This window comes from Oenanthe melanoleuca, chromosome 11 (genome assembly GCF_029582105.1).
Source record: "Oenanthe melanoleuca isolate GR-GAL-2019-014 chromosome 11, OMel1.0, whole genome shotgun sequence".
Taxonomy (NCBI): Eukaryota; Metazoa; Chordata; class Aves; order Passeriformes; family Muscicapidae; genus Oenanthe; species Oenanthe melanoleuca.
In genome coordinates this window covers 1,719,938-1,736,781 of record NC_079345.1, presented here as the reverse complement: position 1 = coordinate 1,736,781, position 16,844 = coordinate 1,719,938, and the positions used below count along the sequence as shown (strand labels likewise).

The 16,844-nt window shown below is 43.4% G+C and overlaps 1 protein-coding gene across 1 annotated transcript in view; it reads left to right on the top strand.

The window, feature by feature from the left end:
- Positions 1 to 8,379, top strand: part of BANP (BTG3 associated nuclear protein) — a 116,089-nt gene extending 107,710 nt beyond the window's left edge. Inside the window, exons 12-13 of the mRNA XM_056500709.1 lie at positions 3,026 to 3,169; positions 7,618 to 8,379. Coding sequence (XP_056356684.1) covers positions 3,026 to 3,169; positions 7,618 to 7,689 — 216 coding nt within the window. The 3' untranslated portion in view covers positions 7,690 to 8,379. The remainder of the gene's footprint in view (positions 1 to 3,025; positions 3,170 to 7,617) is intronic.
- Positions 8,380 to 16,844: the final 8,465 nt, after the last annotated feature.

The window sequence follows — 16,844 nt, the reverse complement described above, 5'->3', positions numbered from 1 at the left end:
GCTCTCTGAGGATTCATTTCTGCTTTATGGCTGCAAATGAGAAAAAGAACATTTGCATCATTGCAAAGGCTCGGGGAGGAAGAAGCACCAATCCCCAAACTCTTCTCCAGGGGATTGGAGCCATTTGTCCACTCAGTGTGGAATTCCAGCAGGAATGATGTGGCCTCAGGTGGAGAAAAGTGAGATAATTGATGGTTTATCTGTGAGATAATTGATGGTTTATCTGTGAGATAACTGATGGTTTATCTGTGAGATAATTGATGGTTTATCTGTGAGCCCTGCTGGGAATCTGAGGGTGCTGATTTGTGCAGCTCTGTGCTTATTAAATCTATCAAAACCCAATATTTTAACAGTGACAGGGGCTGTGTGGGAGAACATCCACCCCCATGGAGGAAATCCATCAGCTCTCCTAATTGCTTTTCTGCAGGAAAAGGGTTTGGACATCAGAGATGATTTTCTGGGCTGGGAGATGATGGATCACTTTTAATATCCAGCCCATCTGCTCTGAGTCCTGGTCAGCACCAGAGCCACTCTCTCCTTGCCCAGTGCCAGTAATTGAAATTAAAGTGATAAAACTTCTGTTCCTTTGGACTCCTCGGGCATGAACTCTCCTTGGAGATAAAAGCCAGGATTAGAGCTGGGGCTGGGTGTTTTAATTCCTTTCCTACCAGTATCCTGTAGCTTTTGCAGGAGGGTTTGGAGAAGTGCAGGTGTTCTCTCATATGTTTTCATTTCAAACCCCAGCCCTTCCATATGTTTATTTTCAGCCAGAACTCTGGGATTCATATTCCCCCTGCACATGGAAACACTCCCTGTAACACAGAGAGCTCCATGTTCCTGTCACTCCTGTCAGGAGATTGGGTGGAAAAGGAAAAGTAAAGAGAACAGACAGCTCCAGGTTCTGGATTCCTGCCCTGAGCAGGAAATTTGGGAGCCTCTTCCCAAAGGAGAGGGGCTGGTAAAGAGAACAAACCCCGAGGGCTCTTTAATTTGGGAATTTATCCATGAATTAAATGCAGAGCAGGGAAAGTTGCTCATTAATGTAACTCAGGTGATTCTCCAGAGCACAGTTTGCTCCTTTAAGTGCTCTTTAATTGACCAGCACTGCCTCAGAACCTTCTCCAGCTCCTGATTTATGGCTCAGGCTGCTCACTCTGCTTTTCCTGTCATCCTCCTCCTGCTTTTCCTTTGAACTTCTGATCCTGATGGATGGTGACATCATTCCAGAATTCAAGTGGAGGAGGGAGAAGATTCATTTTCTTCAGCCTTTTTCCTGAGCTGTGCAATCCCAGAGTTTTTTTTTTCTCCTGTTTTATGGGGGACAGTAGGAGCAATGTTTCGTTGCTCTGGCAACAAGAGCCAAACTTTCACAATGTTATTTTGCTTCTATTAAAAAAAAAAAAAAAAAAAAAAAAACCAAAAAACCCCACTGCCAGTTATGATGTAAACATTTGCATCTCCCCTTAAATCTCTTTTTTTTCTGGAATGGGAGTGGAATGACCCTTTAGAGGCAGGGTGAGGATTGGAGCAGACATTTCCCAGCTGTGTGGGATTTGGGGAGATCCTCAGTGATCTGCTCAGACTCTTCAAGTGGCAAATTTACTGCCAGCCTCATTGCAGGGGATGGAGCTTCTCAGCAGCCCTGAGGCCAAATCCTCCTCTGGGTTTATTCAGGAAAAGCTTGGCTGCTCTTCCTGCTGCAAACCTTCAGCAGGATTTCCTGGGGAGTGCTGGGAACACCCCCAGCATTTCTCCTGACCTCAAATCCCACCAGGAATTCAAGACCAAGGTGCCATTTCAGGCAATATTTTTATTTTTCAGACCCCATTGGGATGGAAAGGGAACCATTCCTTCAGGAATGAGGATCCTCTCCCTCCTGGCTGGGCTGGGGAATTCCAGCAGAATTCCCACCTCAGTTATTCCTTGGAATGGCCCTTCCCAGAGCTGCTTGGATGGTTTGTGGGGTATTCCTGGTTGGATTTGTTTGGATGGTTCATGGGGTATTCCTGATTGGATTTGTGTTCCTGGTTCTATTATCTGGATGGTTCATGGGATATTCCTGGTTGGATTTATCTGGATGGTTCATGGGATATTCCTGGTTGGATTTATCTGGATGGTTCATGGGTTGTTCCTGATTGGATTTCTGTTCTTGGTTCTATTATTTGGATGGTTCATGGAGTATTCCTGGAGTATTCCTGGTTCTGTTATTTGGATGGTTCATGGGATATTCCTGGTTGGATTTATCTGGGTGGTCCATGGGGTGTTCCTGGTTCTATTATTTGCTAAAAGGCTTCACAGGATTCACCTTGGGCAGTGCAAGAGCCTGGCTGTGGCTCCACCCAAGATGAACCCCAAGTCCTGACTCTTGAGATGCAGTTCAGATCTATATCCTGACATGTACAGGATGTGTAAAACACAAACCCTGACCCTGCCAGGGCAGCTCAGGTGTGTGAGTGTCCCTTGTCCTGACCATACAGGATGTGTAAAACACAAACCCAGACCCTGCCAGGGCAGCTCAGGTGTGTGTGAGTGTTCCTTGTCCTGACTCTTGATATAAAATTCAGATCTATATCCTGACCCCATAGAGAATGTGTAAAACACAAACCCAGACCCCTGGCAGGGCAGCTCAGGTGTGTGTCCCCAGCTCAGGTGTGTGTCTGTCTCCCCAGGTGCTGCAGCTCAGGTGTGTGTGTGTCTCTCCCCAGGTGCTGCAGCTCAGGTGTGTGTGTGTCCCTGGCTCCCCAGCTCAGGTGTGTGTGTGTCCCTGGCTCCCCAGCTCAGGTGTGTGTGTCCCTGGCACCCCAGCTCAGGTGTGTGTGTCCCTGGCTCCCCAGCTCAGGTGTGTGTGTGTCCCTGGCTCTCCAGCTCAGGTGTGTGTGTGTTCCTGGCACCCCAGCTCAGGTGTGTGTGTTCCTGGCTCCCCAGCTCAGGTGTGTGTGTGTCTCTCCCCTGTGTCCCTGGCTCCCCAGCTCAGGTGTGTGTGTGTCCCTGGCTCCCCAGCTCAGGTGTGTGTGTCTCTCCCCAGGTGCTGCAGGGCGCCCAGCTGATCGCGGTGGCCTCGGCAGAGCCCTCGGCGGGCGCTGTGGACGGCTCCCCGCTGCAGGGCAGTGACATCCAGGTGCAGTACGTGCAGCTGACCCCGGTGCCCGACCACGCTGCCTCCGGCCAGGTGAGGATCCTGCTCTCTGCGCTGGGCGGGGCCGCGGGCGGGTCTTGGGGCGTTCATCGTGCTGTGTTCGGGGGGTTTCTAGGGTGCTCCTGACGGGATTTGTGCTCCTGCTGCTGTTATTTCCATGGTTTATAGGGTATTCCTGACTGGATTTGTGCTCCTGGTGTTGTTATTTCCGTGGTTTGTAGGGTATTCCTGACTGGATTTGTGCTCCTGGTGCTGTTATTTCCGTGGTTTGTAGGGTATTCCTGACGGGATTTGTGCTCTTGGTGTTGTTATTTCCGTGGTTTGTAGGGTATTCCTGGTTGGATTTGTGTTCCTGCTGCTGTTATTTCCATGGTTTGTAGGGTATTCCTGACGGGATTTGTGCTCCTGCTGCTGTTATTTCCATGGTTTATAGGGTATTCCTGACTGGATTTGTGTTCCTGGTGTTGTTATTTCCATGGTTTATAGGATATTCCTGGTTGGATTTGTGTTCCTGGTGCTGTTATTTCCATGGTTCATGGTGTGTTCCTGAGTGGATTTGTGTTCCTGGTGCTGTTATTTGGATGGTTCATGGGATGTTCCTGGTCAAAGTTGTGTTCCTGGTTCTATTATTTGGATGGTTCATGGGATGTTCTTGGTTGGATTTGTTTGGGTGGTTCATGGGATTTTCCTGGTTCTGATATTTAGATGGTTCATGGGATATTCCTGGTTGAATTTGTGTTCCTGGTTCTGTATTTAGATGGTTCATGGGGTATTCCTGATTGGATTTGTCTGGATGGTTCATGGGAGATTCCTGGTTCTACTATTTGAATGGTTCATGGGATATTCCTGGTTGGATTTGTTTGGATACTTCATAGGATATTCCAGGTTCTGATAGTTGGATGGTTCGTGGGATATTCCTGATGGGATATTCCTGGTTTTATTATTTGGGTGGTTCATGGGGTATTCCAGATTGGATTTGGGTTCCTGATTCTATTATTTGGATGGTTCATGGATATTCCTGGTTCTGATTTATTTGGATGGTTCATGGGATATTCCTGGTTCTGTTATTTGGATGGTTCATAGGGTATTCCTGGTTCTGATTTATTTGGATGGTTCATGGGATATTCCTGGTTCTGTTATTTGGATGGTTCAGGGATATTCCTGGTTCTGTTATTTGGATGGTTCAGCGGATATTCCTGGTTCTGTTATTTGGATGGTTCATGGATATTCCTGGTTCTAGGCATTCACAGGATTCACCTTGGGCAATACAATTTTCAAACTATAAAACCCCATCACATATAATAAGAAACATTTTTTTTTTATTTTTCTGCTCTGCTTTTCTGTCCTTGCTCAGTGCCTGTGGAGAAGTTGTTTTGGTCTCTGGTATGTCCTGGAAGGCTGGGAGCCATCCCAAAGGACAGCACCAAAAAGTGTCCTTTGTTTTGTGCCTGCAGTCTGCCAAAAAAGCATTTTCAGGCTGAGGTTCCCCTCAGAAAAGTGATTCCTGTTCTGACAGCAGTTTTCCAGTTGTTTTGATCAACACAAAGCCCTGCAGCAGTTGGAAGTGAACACTTGATCCTCTCTGCCATGGAATTATTGGGGTTTTCTTGGTTGTTTTTAATCAGTTTGAGCAGCCATGAATCTGAGGCTAGAAAAGGTCTGTCATCACTTGGGGCTTTGGTGTCAGCAGCACAGAGCTGATTGAAAACAGCTGGAACATGTTTGTGTGGATTTGGTCACACGTGGTTTTGAAAATCCCACTCCATGGGCTTCTTCCCAAGTGCTGGTGGGATCCTCAGCACTGCCCTTGCCAGTGTTTTATATTTGGTTTTTAAATATAAAAGTTCTGGGCACTGAGGGTGTTCTGCAGGGATTGTGCCTGGTTTGTTATGGATCCTCCATCACTGCTGCTCCTTGGAGTTAACAAATACAAGAACAGTGGGGATCCCCTGAACTGGGAAGGACACACAGGGATCACAACCCCAAATAATCCAAGAAGAAATTTAATAAATCCAAGAACAATGGGGATCCCTAAATTGGGAAGGACCCATGAGGACCATGATCCCAAATAATCCAAGCAGAAATTTAATAAATACAAGAACAGTGGGGATCCCTAAATTGGGAAGGACCCAAATAATCCAAGCAGGGATTTAATAAATCCAGGAACAATGGGGATCCTAAATTGGGAAGGACCCATGAGGATCACAACCCCAAATAATCCAAGCAGGGATTTATTAAATCCAAGAACAAAGATCCAAGGTGCTCCTCGTGCTGTCCCCACTCCAAATTCCCAGATTTCCCTCCCATGGGGTTTCTCCTGCTCCCTCAGGAAGGAATTTTGGGGCAAAGCCCCCAAGAGCAGCAGCACCCCAGGATTTCCCCCTTTTGGGGACACTTTGCACCCTGCTGGTTTTTAATGCTCTGATTTAACCACAGAGATTCCAGGGAAGGAAGGGGACAGGAAAAGGGGATGAAAGGAAAAGCCATAAATAAAAATCAGCCATAAATATTTCCTCCCTTTGCTCAGTGAAAACTGAGGATCTGGAAGGGAATTGGAGAAACCAACTTGGTGTTTGCTTTTTTTTTTTTTTTTTTTTTTTTTTTTTTTTTTTTTTTGTGGATAAAAAGATGGAATTTTCTGTGGAGAAGGGAAAAGCTCCAGGTGAGGCTGCACTGACACTTCAGCTGGTTCAAGGTGCTGAGATGTGCCCAAGGATTTTGCAGCTCACTAAAGTGGAATTTATTTTCCACCTGGCTGGATTCTGTGCCAATTCCCTGTTTGAAACAGCACAAATGTGGATTTATTTCATGTCTCACAAGTTTTCTGCCTTTTTTTTTTCCTACAATGAATCCCTGCTCTGAGTTCAGCTGCAAAATCCACTTCAATTTTCTATTTTCAGTCTGTCCATGAATGATTTTTGCTTGGCTTCTTTTCATGTTTTGACAGCAGTTTGCAAGGTCTAGAAATACAGAATATTTGGATTAAAATTCTCTGCTCAGATGCAATGCTGGTGGTAAATTTTGTTAGATTTGGAAAATAAACCCACCATCATTCCAAATATAAATTCTTGTAATCCCTTCAGGTCTGAGGTTGGATCAATATTTGGTGCTGCTGTTGTGCTGATATTTGATAATTCTATTTACTCAAAACACTTCTCCTCTAAATGGGAAAGAAAACTTTGAGGATTATTTAAAAAATGTTGTGCTATCCAATTTAGCAGCCTCACAGATTTATTCAGCACCTTGGCATGAAGTTTTTTGAACTTTTTAAGCAAACACAAAATATCCTTCAAATTAAACAGGAAAAAAAAATTCCTGTAGCCAAATACAATTACTGGCAACAAGGCAGAGGGAAAGAAATTAATTTAGGAACAGCACTGTATGATTTTGAACTTCTGGTGTTTTAATTTGAATAATAAATAAGCTGGGACTGTGTAATAAAACCCAGAAGTTGGGAATTCTGGTGGATTTTCCACCCTTGTGGATCTTTTGACCAGTTCAAGGCTGGGAGCACAAAGCAGGGCCTGAAATGAGGATTTTTTATCCCCAAAATCCTGTCAGAGAGAGAATCCCAGGTGTTGCACAGAGCATCCTTTGTGGGTGCTAATGAGGAAAATCCAGCAGGGGCAGATCTCTGGAATGAGGGGGAGTTTAGAGAGGGAAAATATCCTGAAATCCTTGCCCTGTGCTTGGAGTTTTATCTGTTTGGGATATTTGAATTGGAATTTTTGATGAGCTGCTGGCAGGGGAAGCTCTCTGGGTGCCAGGGGCAGCTCCTCACTCCCAGAATTTGGAATTTGGATTCTCCCTCCCCAGCGAGTTCATTTGTAAAGAGATTTTTCCTTTGGAGTTTTCAATCAGCTGTGCTCCCTTTTGATTCCTCCTGGTTTTCCTTGAGGAGAATCAGAGGAGGAATTTCCTCTGAGGAAAAGCTGACACCTAAAATAGGGCAAGGCTGCAGTGGGGAAAATCAGCATTTTTAGACCCTACCCTGCTCCAGCTGGGAATTCCAAGGAAATTCCAGCAGGATTTCTGTCACCTTACCCCCAGCACTCCACAACTTCCCCCTGACTTCTCCATGATCACCCTTGGTGGCCTTCCCAGCTCCCATTTTTATTTTTTTTATTTCTTTTATCCCCAAAATCTCTCCCTTGGGATGAGCCTTGCACAGCTTCACTTTGGAGCCAGACTTTGGATTTATTTCCTTTATTTGGAGCTGGTTCTTTTCCTGGGAAAAGAGAGGGAATAATTGCCTTGGTGCCAGTCATGATTTTGTAGATCTTTATCATAATTGCATTATTCCAGCTTCAGGGAGACTCTGATGTTATTTTTGGTGCCTTTGTGTGTTCCCATTCCCACATCCCTGTGGATTTTTTCCACTGGTGTTCACAAGGGGTTTATACTGGGATGGTGAGCTGGCATTCTCGTGGTCCCAGCAATGATTTTTGGATTGATTTCCTCTGTCCTGTCCCCCTTTGCAGGGCACTGACTCCCTCCAGTCAGCAATCCAGCCAGAGATGCAGATAGAGCACGGAGCAATCCAGATCCAGTGAGGGGCTGACAGTGCTGGGGACTCCAGTGAGCTCCAGCCAGAAATGGGAGAGCAGAGGCTGGAAAAAAAACAAAAAAACAAAAAAAACCAGACTCAGAACCTCCAGCCTCACCTGGAATAATTCCTGGAATAATTCCAGCCAGAGCTGCAGCACCAGTGCAGGTCCTGACCTTCCAAAAATCCTCGTGGGTTGCACTGAAATCCAGAGAGGAGAAACCTTGGAGAGGAGGAGGAGGAAGAGGAAGAATTCTCCTGCATCCAGACTGTGAGACTCCCTCCCTGCCCACCCTCCTGTGAGAATGGAATGTCTGCAGAAATTTGGGTGCTGCTGCCCTGCAGGACCTGCTTTGCCATGAAGAGAAAGTTCCAGAGCTCAGATATTTTTCGACTGTTGGAACAGCCTTTTTTTCTTTTTTTTTTTTTTTTTTTTTTTTTTTAATTTGCTATGGTGTTTATAACAAAAAAAAAAAAAAAAAAAAAGAAAAAGAAAATATTTAAAAAAAGGAAAAATTCCTTGACAGCAAGTCTTGGCCTTTTGCTGGTGTTTTCTGTTCAGTGTCATCAAAACTGTATTTGCAGAAGACTAACACTTTTGTTTGTACTGTTGCTTAACTACTTTTCTAGGGGAAAATGCTTTACAAATGCTGTAATTATGCATTTCTAATGAGAAATAAATGTGTATTTATGAATAGTGCAGCTCTAAGTTGCTCTGCCTTGTGGGTGGGTTGGGGTTGGCTGGGCAGGAATGTTGAGCTGGGGATGGACCCACACTCAGGAAAAACCCAACCCCAGACCATTCTGTTTTCTAAATTCCCAATCCCAGACCGTTCTATTTTCTAAATTCCCAATCTCAGACTATTTTATTTTCTAAATTCCCAACCCCAGACCTTTCTATTTACTAAATTCCTAATTTCAGACCATTCTATTTTCTAAATTCCCAATTTCAGACCATTCTATTTTCTGAATTTCCAACCCCAGACCATTCTATTTTTTAAATTCCCAACCCCAGACTATTCTATTTTCTAAATTCCCAACATCAGACCACTTTATTATCTAAATTCCCAAACTCAGACTATTTTATTACCTAAATTCCCAATCCCAGACTATTCTATTTTCTAAATTCCCAATCCCAGAACATTTTATGATCTAAACTCCCACTGCAGGAAAACTGGGGTAGTTGAGTTTTTGAGTGTGCAAAATGTAATGAATTTATGAAATAATTTTATGTGAACAATTCTGAGCTGTGTCCCTTTCAGTCCCTCCTTTTTCCAGCAATTCCCCAGAGTGGGATTCATCCATCTGAACCCAACATCCAAGATTGAGGTAAAATCCTGGAAATTTAATTGGATTTTGACAAAGCACCATTGTCCTATTGAGTGCAAAGGAAACCTGTTTGCTGGCACCTGGTTATTTTAATGATGCATCTTTTGGAAAATAGGGCTTGGAAAATTTGGGTTTGGAAAAGAGTTTGGGAAATAAGAGAGGGAGGTGCTGCTTTGTATTTGATTTCCACAGGGTCATTCCCAATAAATAGCTCATGATGCATTTAATAAATTGATAAATGAGGTGTGGCCACAAATCCCAGATGTTTGAATCCAGGATAACTTGAATTTTTATTTTTGTGTGACCAAAGGAAGGTTAAGCACCCCCAGCCTCTGGGAATGTCATCCCTGGTGAGTGTTGCACTTTCTATAAATTCCAAAGAATTCTCTTTATATATTTCTGGATATTCTGATATTTCTTGACACAGCTTGTGGAGCTCAGGTCTGCAGCAGGGCAGGAATTTTTGGGTGGTGTTCCCAATTCTGGGCCTGGCACACAAAGAGAGGCCCCAAAATAAAGCCAGAGCTGGACATTTTAATAATGATGGAATTATGGGATGGTTTGGGTGGGAAGGATCATCCAAACCCAGCCCCAGCCATGGGCAGGGACACTCCCACTGTCCCAGCCTGGCCTTGGGCAATTCCAGGGGTGGATTTCTCTGGGAAATCCATCCCAGAGCCCCCCCAGCCTCACAGGGAACAGCTCCTTCCCAAAATCCATCATCCAAAAATCCATCCCTGTGTCCTGTCAGGCAGGGCTGGGAATTCCTTCTGTTCCTCTGCTTTGTGAGCTCAGAATTTTGTTCTCTTTGCATTTTCCAGCTGAAGTTCAGGAGGAGGAGGAGATTCCTGAGCCAGGAATTCTGGTGAGTATTCCCTGTCCCTCCTCCCAAGAATTCCTCCTTGTCCAGGCAGGAATTGTCCCCAGGAATTCTGGATTGATCTCCTTGTCCAGGCAGGAAATATGTCTGCCATATAGAAAATACCTATTTATTTATAGATATAAATATATAAACACATATATATATAAATATGTAAATATATAAATATATAAATATATAAATATATAAATATATAAATATATAAATATATAAATGTAAGATATATATAATTTATATATTTTTATATATAAATTTATATATATAAATATATAAATAGGCTCTTCAGTTTGGGCAGGGAAGGAATTGCAGGAAATCCAGGTGGGAATTGAGGGGTTGGCAGGGTGGGGAGGAGGAGCAATGATGGGAATGGGGATGGGAATGGGGATGGGAATGGGGATGGGAATGGGGATGGTGTGTGGCAGCCTGGGCTGGCTGTGCCAGGCTGATCCCAAGGGATGCCCCTGGATCCACACAGAGCCACTGGATCCATCCCCAGCTCCATCCAGAACATTCCCTCTGTTCCCTCCCTGTGCACCCAATAATGTGGGAAATATCCTAAATTTAGAGAACCAGGAACCATTCAGGGTGGAAAAACCTTTAGGGCCATCAAGTCCAACCATCCCCCAGCTCTGCCAAGGCCAAACCCTTCTGGGGATGAGGCAATTCCCAATATTGATGAAATAAATGCATTGCTCATGTGAAGTTCTCAGAGTAGGAGGGTTGAGTTGGGCTGAAAGTGCTTTTTGCTGGGTTCTGACCAGAGGAATGATTGATGGCTTCTGGTCCCCCTTGTTTGTGGGGGAACAGCAAATTTCTGGCTGGAAACCCACGGACTGGTCAACATTGTAATAAAAAAATGGAGATAAAATCAGTTTCAAAAAGCCTTGAAACCCTTAATCCTTTAAGGCTGGTTTCGGAAAGTCCAGAATTAAAAATATCATCATCACAAAGAGCTTTCCTACAGCACAGAATTAATAAGCACTAAACACTAAACACTAATACATACTAAAAAAACACTGATTTTTTTCCCCTTAAAATGTCCCCTTCCCTTTTCCTTTTATCCCTGAGATTTTGGTGGGTGCTGCCCACACAGCCCCTTCCAGCAAAAGGAGGGTTAACTCCTGGAGAAAGGGGGTGGGGAGGGAATCCCAGCTTGGAACTTGAGACTTTCCCGCTGAGAAAGAAAGATTTGGAGATGCAGACGTAATCCCAGAGCTCTGCAATCAGCTCCTGTCAGAGGAAAAGCACAGAAAAAAAACCTGCCCAGGCCCTGTGTGTGCAGGGCAGGCACAGAGCAGCAGGGCCACCTCCTCCTCCAGGGTGAGTAGGGAAAAACTTCCCATCCCCACTCCTGCCAAAGGGCTCAGGGTTTGGGAATGGCTCGCTGGGAAGGAGAATTAATTTGGATTTTTTGCTGCCAGATGCAAAAGGTGATCTCTTAATTCAGGTTTTTCCTCCAGGAGTGAGCCTGGGGGGGTGTCTGGAGCAGAATCTCTGCTCCTTCCTGCTGTAAATCCAAAAGTCCCCACGAGCTGCCAAGGACTGCAAACAAACTCCTGGAGTGGGAATTTGTGGGTTTGTGTGGGTTTCATCTCAGAATGGGAACGTTTGGGTTTGTGGGTTTAACTCCTTCAGCTGGAGCTGCTCCCCAGGTAATCCCTGCACTCAGGATGGGCTTTCCTGAATTTTGGAGCATCCTGGATTGTTCTGCCTGTGGGATGCCCCAGAGCTGAGTCTGGGGGGTTTGTGCTGTGGGGGACCTGAGGATTTTCTGATGGATCACCAGGATGGGGAGAGGGAACAGATCCAGGGGGGTTTCCAAGGCTGCCAGCTGGGCTGGGATTTATTGCAGCATTATTATTATTATTATTAATGATATTAATATGCATGGTGGTTAGCAGGCTGTGCTTGTGAAATGCCTGTTTTCCATTACAAAACTGGGAGATAAAAGAAGATGACAGTCACATTTTCCTACCATAAATTTCTCCCTTTTCCCTTGGCAAACACAGGTCCTGGCTGCCTGCTGCAGACATCAGAAGGGTTTACAAGCCCTGCTGGCCTGGGCAGGAGGGACACAGATGATCCAAATCACCCCAGACAGCAGCAGGGTGGGAGAGGGAGAGGAGGGGAAGGAAAATCTCCTGAGAGGACGTGTCTCAGCTGATGCTGGGGAGAGATTCCCCTGGTTTTTTTATTATTTTTTTTTTTCTGGCCACTCAACATCTTCCTGTTTTCCTGCTCCTGCCCTGAATGTTTTCAGCTCAGCTTTGGAGTCCAGCTGTTGTCTCCTCCCATCTCCATCCCTGCAGCATCCTTTGCTCTTGGCCCTGCTGTTTCTGCCCTTTGCCCACATCTGATCCATTCACAAACTTCCTCCCCTTGGCTTTTTCTTCCCTGTCACATCAGATTCTCATCAGGACTTTCACTGTCCTCCTCCCACATCCTGCTCTCATTTAAACCTGCTCCTTCCCCTGCTCTTGGCAGCACCAACATTTCAGTGCAAGCAGTGAAAATGCAGAATTCCAGTGCAATTTCTGTGCTTCCTTCTGTCCATTCCCTGTTTTCCTGCACCTTGGTTCATCCTTCCTTATGCTGCACCCACCACCTTTTGTGGGATTTTAAGAATATTTCATCCTTGAATTTCATCCAGAGCTCTGGATCAGAGATATTTCTCTTTTAATTATAATTATGCTAAGATTAAACACAATTACCTCAGAATTATGACACTGAACAAACCCAAGGCTCAGGTTACAGATGAAAAACCTCATTCTGCTTTTTGTTCTGCTTTAAAAACTCCCCTGTGCCTTTGAGCAGCTCAAACCAACTGAGCTGTTGAAATAAATCCTTTTTTACATCTTCAACCTGCTGAGTCCTCAGTTCAGGAAAACCTTCAGGAACCAATGGATAAGAACAAAAAATTCCTGGAGCACATTCCTGGCTCTTCCCTGCCTTTCATTCTTTTAGCTCTTAGTGTTTGCCATAAATAAATTCAGTTTCTAAATTATAATATAATATAATATAATATAATATAATATAATATAATATAATATAATATAATATAATATAATATAATATAATATAATATAATATAATATAATATAATATAATATAATATAATATAATATAATATAATAATGATGATTATAATGATGGTGATGATGGTGGTAATAATAATAATAATAATAATAATAATAATAATAATAATAATAATAATAATAATAATAATAAATAATACAATAATAATAACCCAAATAAAAGTCAAAAGAAAAAAATTTAAAATCTATTTTTTAAAAATAAATGTAATTCTACATTGTGGGTCCATGTCTGTCCAACAAGCCTGACCTCTTGTCCTCATGGGTCTGGAAAATGTTTATTTCTATCCAAAGTGCAGAGGCTTTTCCCAGTTTCCAGGTGGGGATTTCCTGCTCTGGCAGGGCCAGGCTGAGTCTCCCTCCTGCCATAAACAGCTGATGCACAGAAATTTGGGATTTTTTTGTACTTTTTAAAAATTTTCCTGGTTTATGGCAGGGGTGAAGCCAAGCCCAGCTCCACTCTGGGCTGAGATTTTGGCTCCTTGAACCAAAATTCACCCTGCACAGGGCAAGGGGTTTAAACCTGAGTGTTCCCAGGATTTTTGTGTCTCTTCATCTCAGTTCTCTGAACCCTTCTAGGTCTGGTCCAGTCCCTTCTCCAATTATAAAATCCACTTTCACTTTGGTTTCATTTCATTTCATTTCATTTCATTTCATTTCATTTCATTTCATTTCATTTCAGTCTTCCCAGCACTGAATGTTTCCCTTCAAGCTGGGGAATTTCCCCTCAATTCCCTTTTTGTCTGCACTCCCTGCTCAGTTTTAGTCACTGATGAACTAGAAGGGTTTCAGTTCCAGCTCAGAATTCATGGGCTCTGCATTCCTGTCCTGTGGGATTTGTGTCATTCCCAACGTGGATCTCCTGGCACCCCCAGACACTTGGATCATTTGCTTCCACACAGAACCAAGGTCTAAAATCCACTTTTCTGCCTCACACACCTCTCTTAAACCCAGATATAAAATCTTCTCTTTTTCCTCACTCATCCCTTTTCACCCAGAAATAAAACGCATTTTTCCCTTCATCCATCTCTTTTAAACCAGGTCTAAAATCCACTCTTCTCCCTCAGCCACCTCTTTTAACCCAGATATAAAATCTTCTCTTTTTCCTTACTCATCCCTTTTAACCCAGACATAAAACCCATTTTTCCCTCATCCATCTCTTTTAAACCAGACATTAAATCCACTCTTTTTCCTCATCCATCCCTTTTAACCAAAATATAAAATTCACTCATTTTCTTCATCCCCTTCTCTTAAACCAGGTCTAAAATCCACTCTTCTCTCTCAGCCACCTCTTTTAACCAAAGTATAAAATCCCCATTTTTCCCTTCATCCATCTCTTTTAAACCAGGTCTAAAATCCACTCTTCTCCCTCACCCACCTCTCTTAAACCCAGATATAAAATCTTCTCTTTTTCCTTACTCATCCCTTTTCACCCAGAAATAAAACCCATTTTTCCCTTCATCCATCTCTTTTAACCCAGACATAAAATCCATTCTTTTTCCTCATCCATCTCTTTTAACCAAAGTGTAAAATCCACTCTTTTTCCTCACCTCCTCTCTTAAACCAGGTCTAAAATCCACTCTTCTCCTCTCTCTTAAACCAGACATAAAAACCACTTTTCTCCCTCAGCCACCTCTTTTAACCCAGATATAAAATCCTCTTTTTTCCCCTCCCTCATCCCTTTTAACCCAGACATAAAATCCATTTTCCCCTCATCCATCTCTTTTAAACCAGGTCTAAAATCCACTCTTTTTCCTCATCCACCTCTTTTAAACCCTGACATAAAACCCACTCTTCTCCCTCAGCCATCTCTTTTAACTAAAGGATAAATTCCATTCTTTTTCCCCACCCCCTCTCTTAAACCAGGTCTAAAATCTCCTCTTTTCCCTCATCCACCTCTTAACCCAGACATAAAATCTTCTCTTTTTCCTCATCCACTTCTTTTAATCAAAGTGTAAAATTCATTTTTTCCTCACCCCCTCTTTAACCCAGATATAAAATCAACTCTTCTCCCTCAGCCACCTCTCTTAAACCCAGACATAAAACCAGTCATTGATTCTGAGCCTGGGTTAGGAGCTGTCCTAAGGAAATTTCAGGTTCTAAACCTGGGTTAGGAGCTCTAAGGAAATTTCTGGTTCTGAGCCTGGATTAGGAGCTCTAAGGAAATTTCTGTTTCTTGATCCTGGGTTAGGAGCTGTCCTAAGGAAATTTCTGGTTTTTAGCCTGGATGAGGAGCTCTAAGGAAATTTCTGGTTCTGAGCCTGGATTAAGAACACTCCTGAGGAAATTTTTGGTTCTGAACCTGGACTAGGAGCAGTCCTGAGGAAATTTCTGGTTCTAAAGCTGGATTAGGAGCTGTCCTAAGGAATATTCTGGTTCTGATCCTGGATTAGGAGCTGTCCTAAGGAATATTCTGGTTCTGATCCTGGATTAGGAGCTGTCCTAAGGAATTTTCTGGTTTTTAGCCTGGATTAGGAGCTGTACTAAGGAATATTCTGATTCTAAACCTGCATTAGGAGCTCTCCTAAGGAAATTTCTGGTTTTTAGCCTGGACTAGAGCCAGGCAGCTCCTGCTGTGGACACCCAGAGCGTGGCAGTGTCTGACCTTTGCACATCTCTCTTGGGAGAGACAAAAAGGCAAGAAATAAAACAAACAGAGCAGGGAACAGCTCTGCACGTGCCAGAGCAAAACTCAGTGCAGATAACAAGTCAGGGCTTTTGGTTTGTTTGTTTATTCTTTTTTTTCTCTTCTATTTTTCATCCACTCACTTTCATTTTTCTCTGGAACTCGTGGAAAGGATGAGTGTCTGGATAAGGAAATTGGGATGAGTTTCTGGAAAAGGAAATTGGGATGAGTGTCTGGATAGGGAAATTGGGATGAGTTTCTGGATGAGGAAATTGGGATGTGTGTCTGGAAAAGGAAATTGGGATGAGTGTCTGGATAAGGAAATTGGGATGAGTTTCTGGATGAGGAAATTTGGATGAGTTTCTGAATAAGGAAATTGGGATGTGTGTCTGGAAAAGGAAATTGGGATGAGTGTCTGGACAGGGAAATTGGGATGAGTTTCTGGATGAGGAAATTGGGATGAGTATCTGGATGAGGAAATTGGGATGAGTTTCTGGAAAAGGAAATTGGGATGAGTTTCTGGATGAGGAAATTGGGATGAGTTTCTGGATAAGGAAATTGGGATGAGTTTCTGGATGGGGAAACCTGAGATTCTCAACTTTTTATTCCTTTTTTCCCTTTTTTTCCCTTTCACACAATGGCACCAGGGCCTGCCAGAGGAGTTTGTGACTCCCAAAGGAGAAGTTTGGAGTTAATGGGACACTCATCCTCCCCTCATTAACAGCAAATTAAAAATCATTAATTAAAAAAAAATTAATCACAACCAGGGGAGGCTCCAGAGACTAGGATGGGCAGGACACTGGGAGTGACTCCAGGGATATTTTGGGATATCAGTGAGGTGTGAGCACAGGGACATCCAGCTTTGGATCTGGTTTTATTCTCCAGCTGGATTTGAGCACAGCCCCAGGGGATGAATGCTGCAGTGCTTCTGCTTTTGGTTTGTTAATCTGATTTTCCCAAGTCATGTTTGTGTTTAAATGTGATTTTGCAGAGGTGTGTTCAGCTCTTTGAGGTGGTTTAACAGGGTGCCAATATTCAAATATTGAAATATTAAAATACTTAAATATTCAAGTTTTCAGCTGGTTGGTTCTGTCAGGTGTGAAGGAAGTGCCAAGGAATTCCCACAGCTCCTGGATTCCCTCCCCAGCTAAAAACCACATTAAACCACAGCATTCTCCACCCTCATCTCTGTGAATACACATTTAAAAATTATTATCAAAATTAACACTCAACAC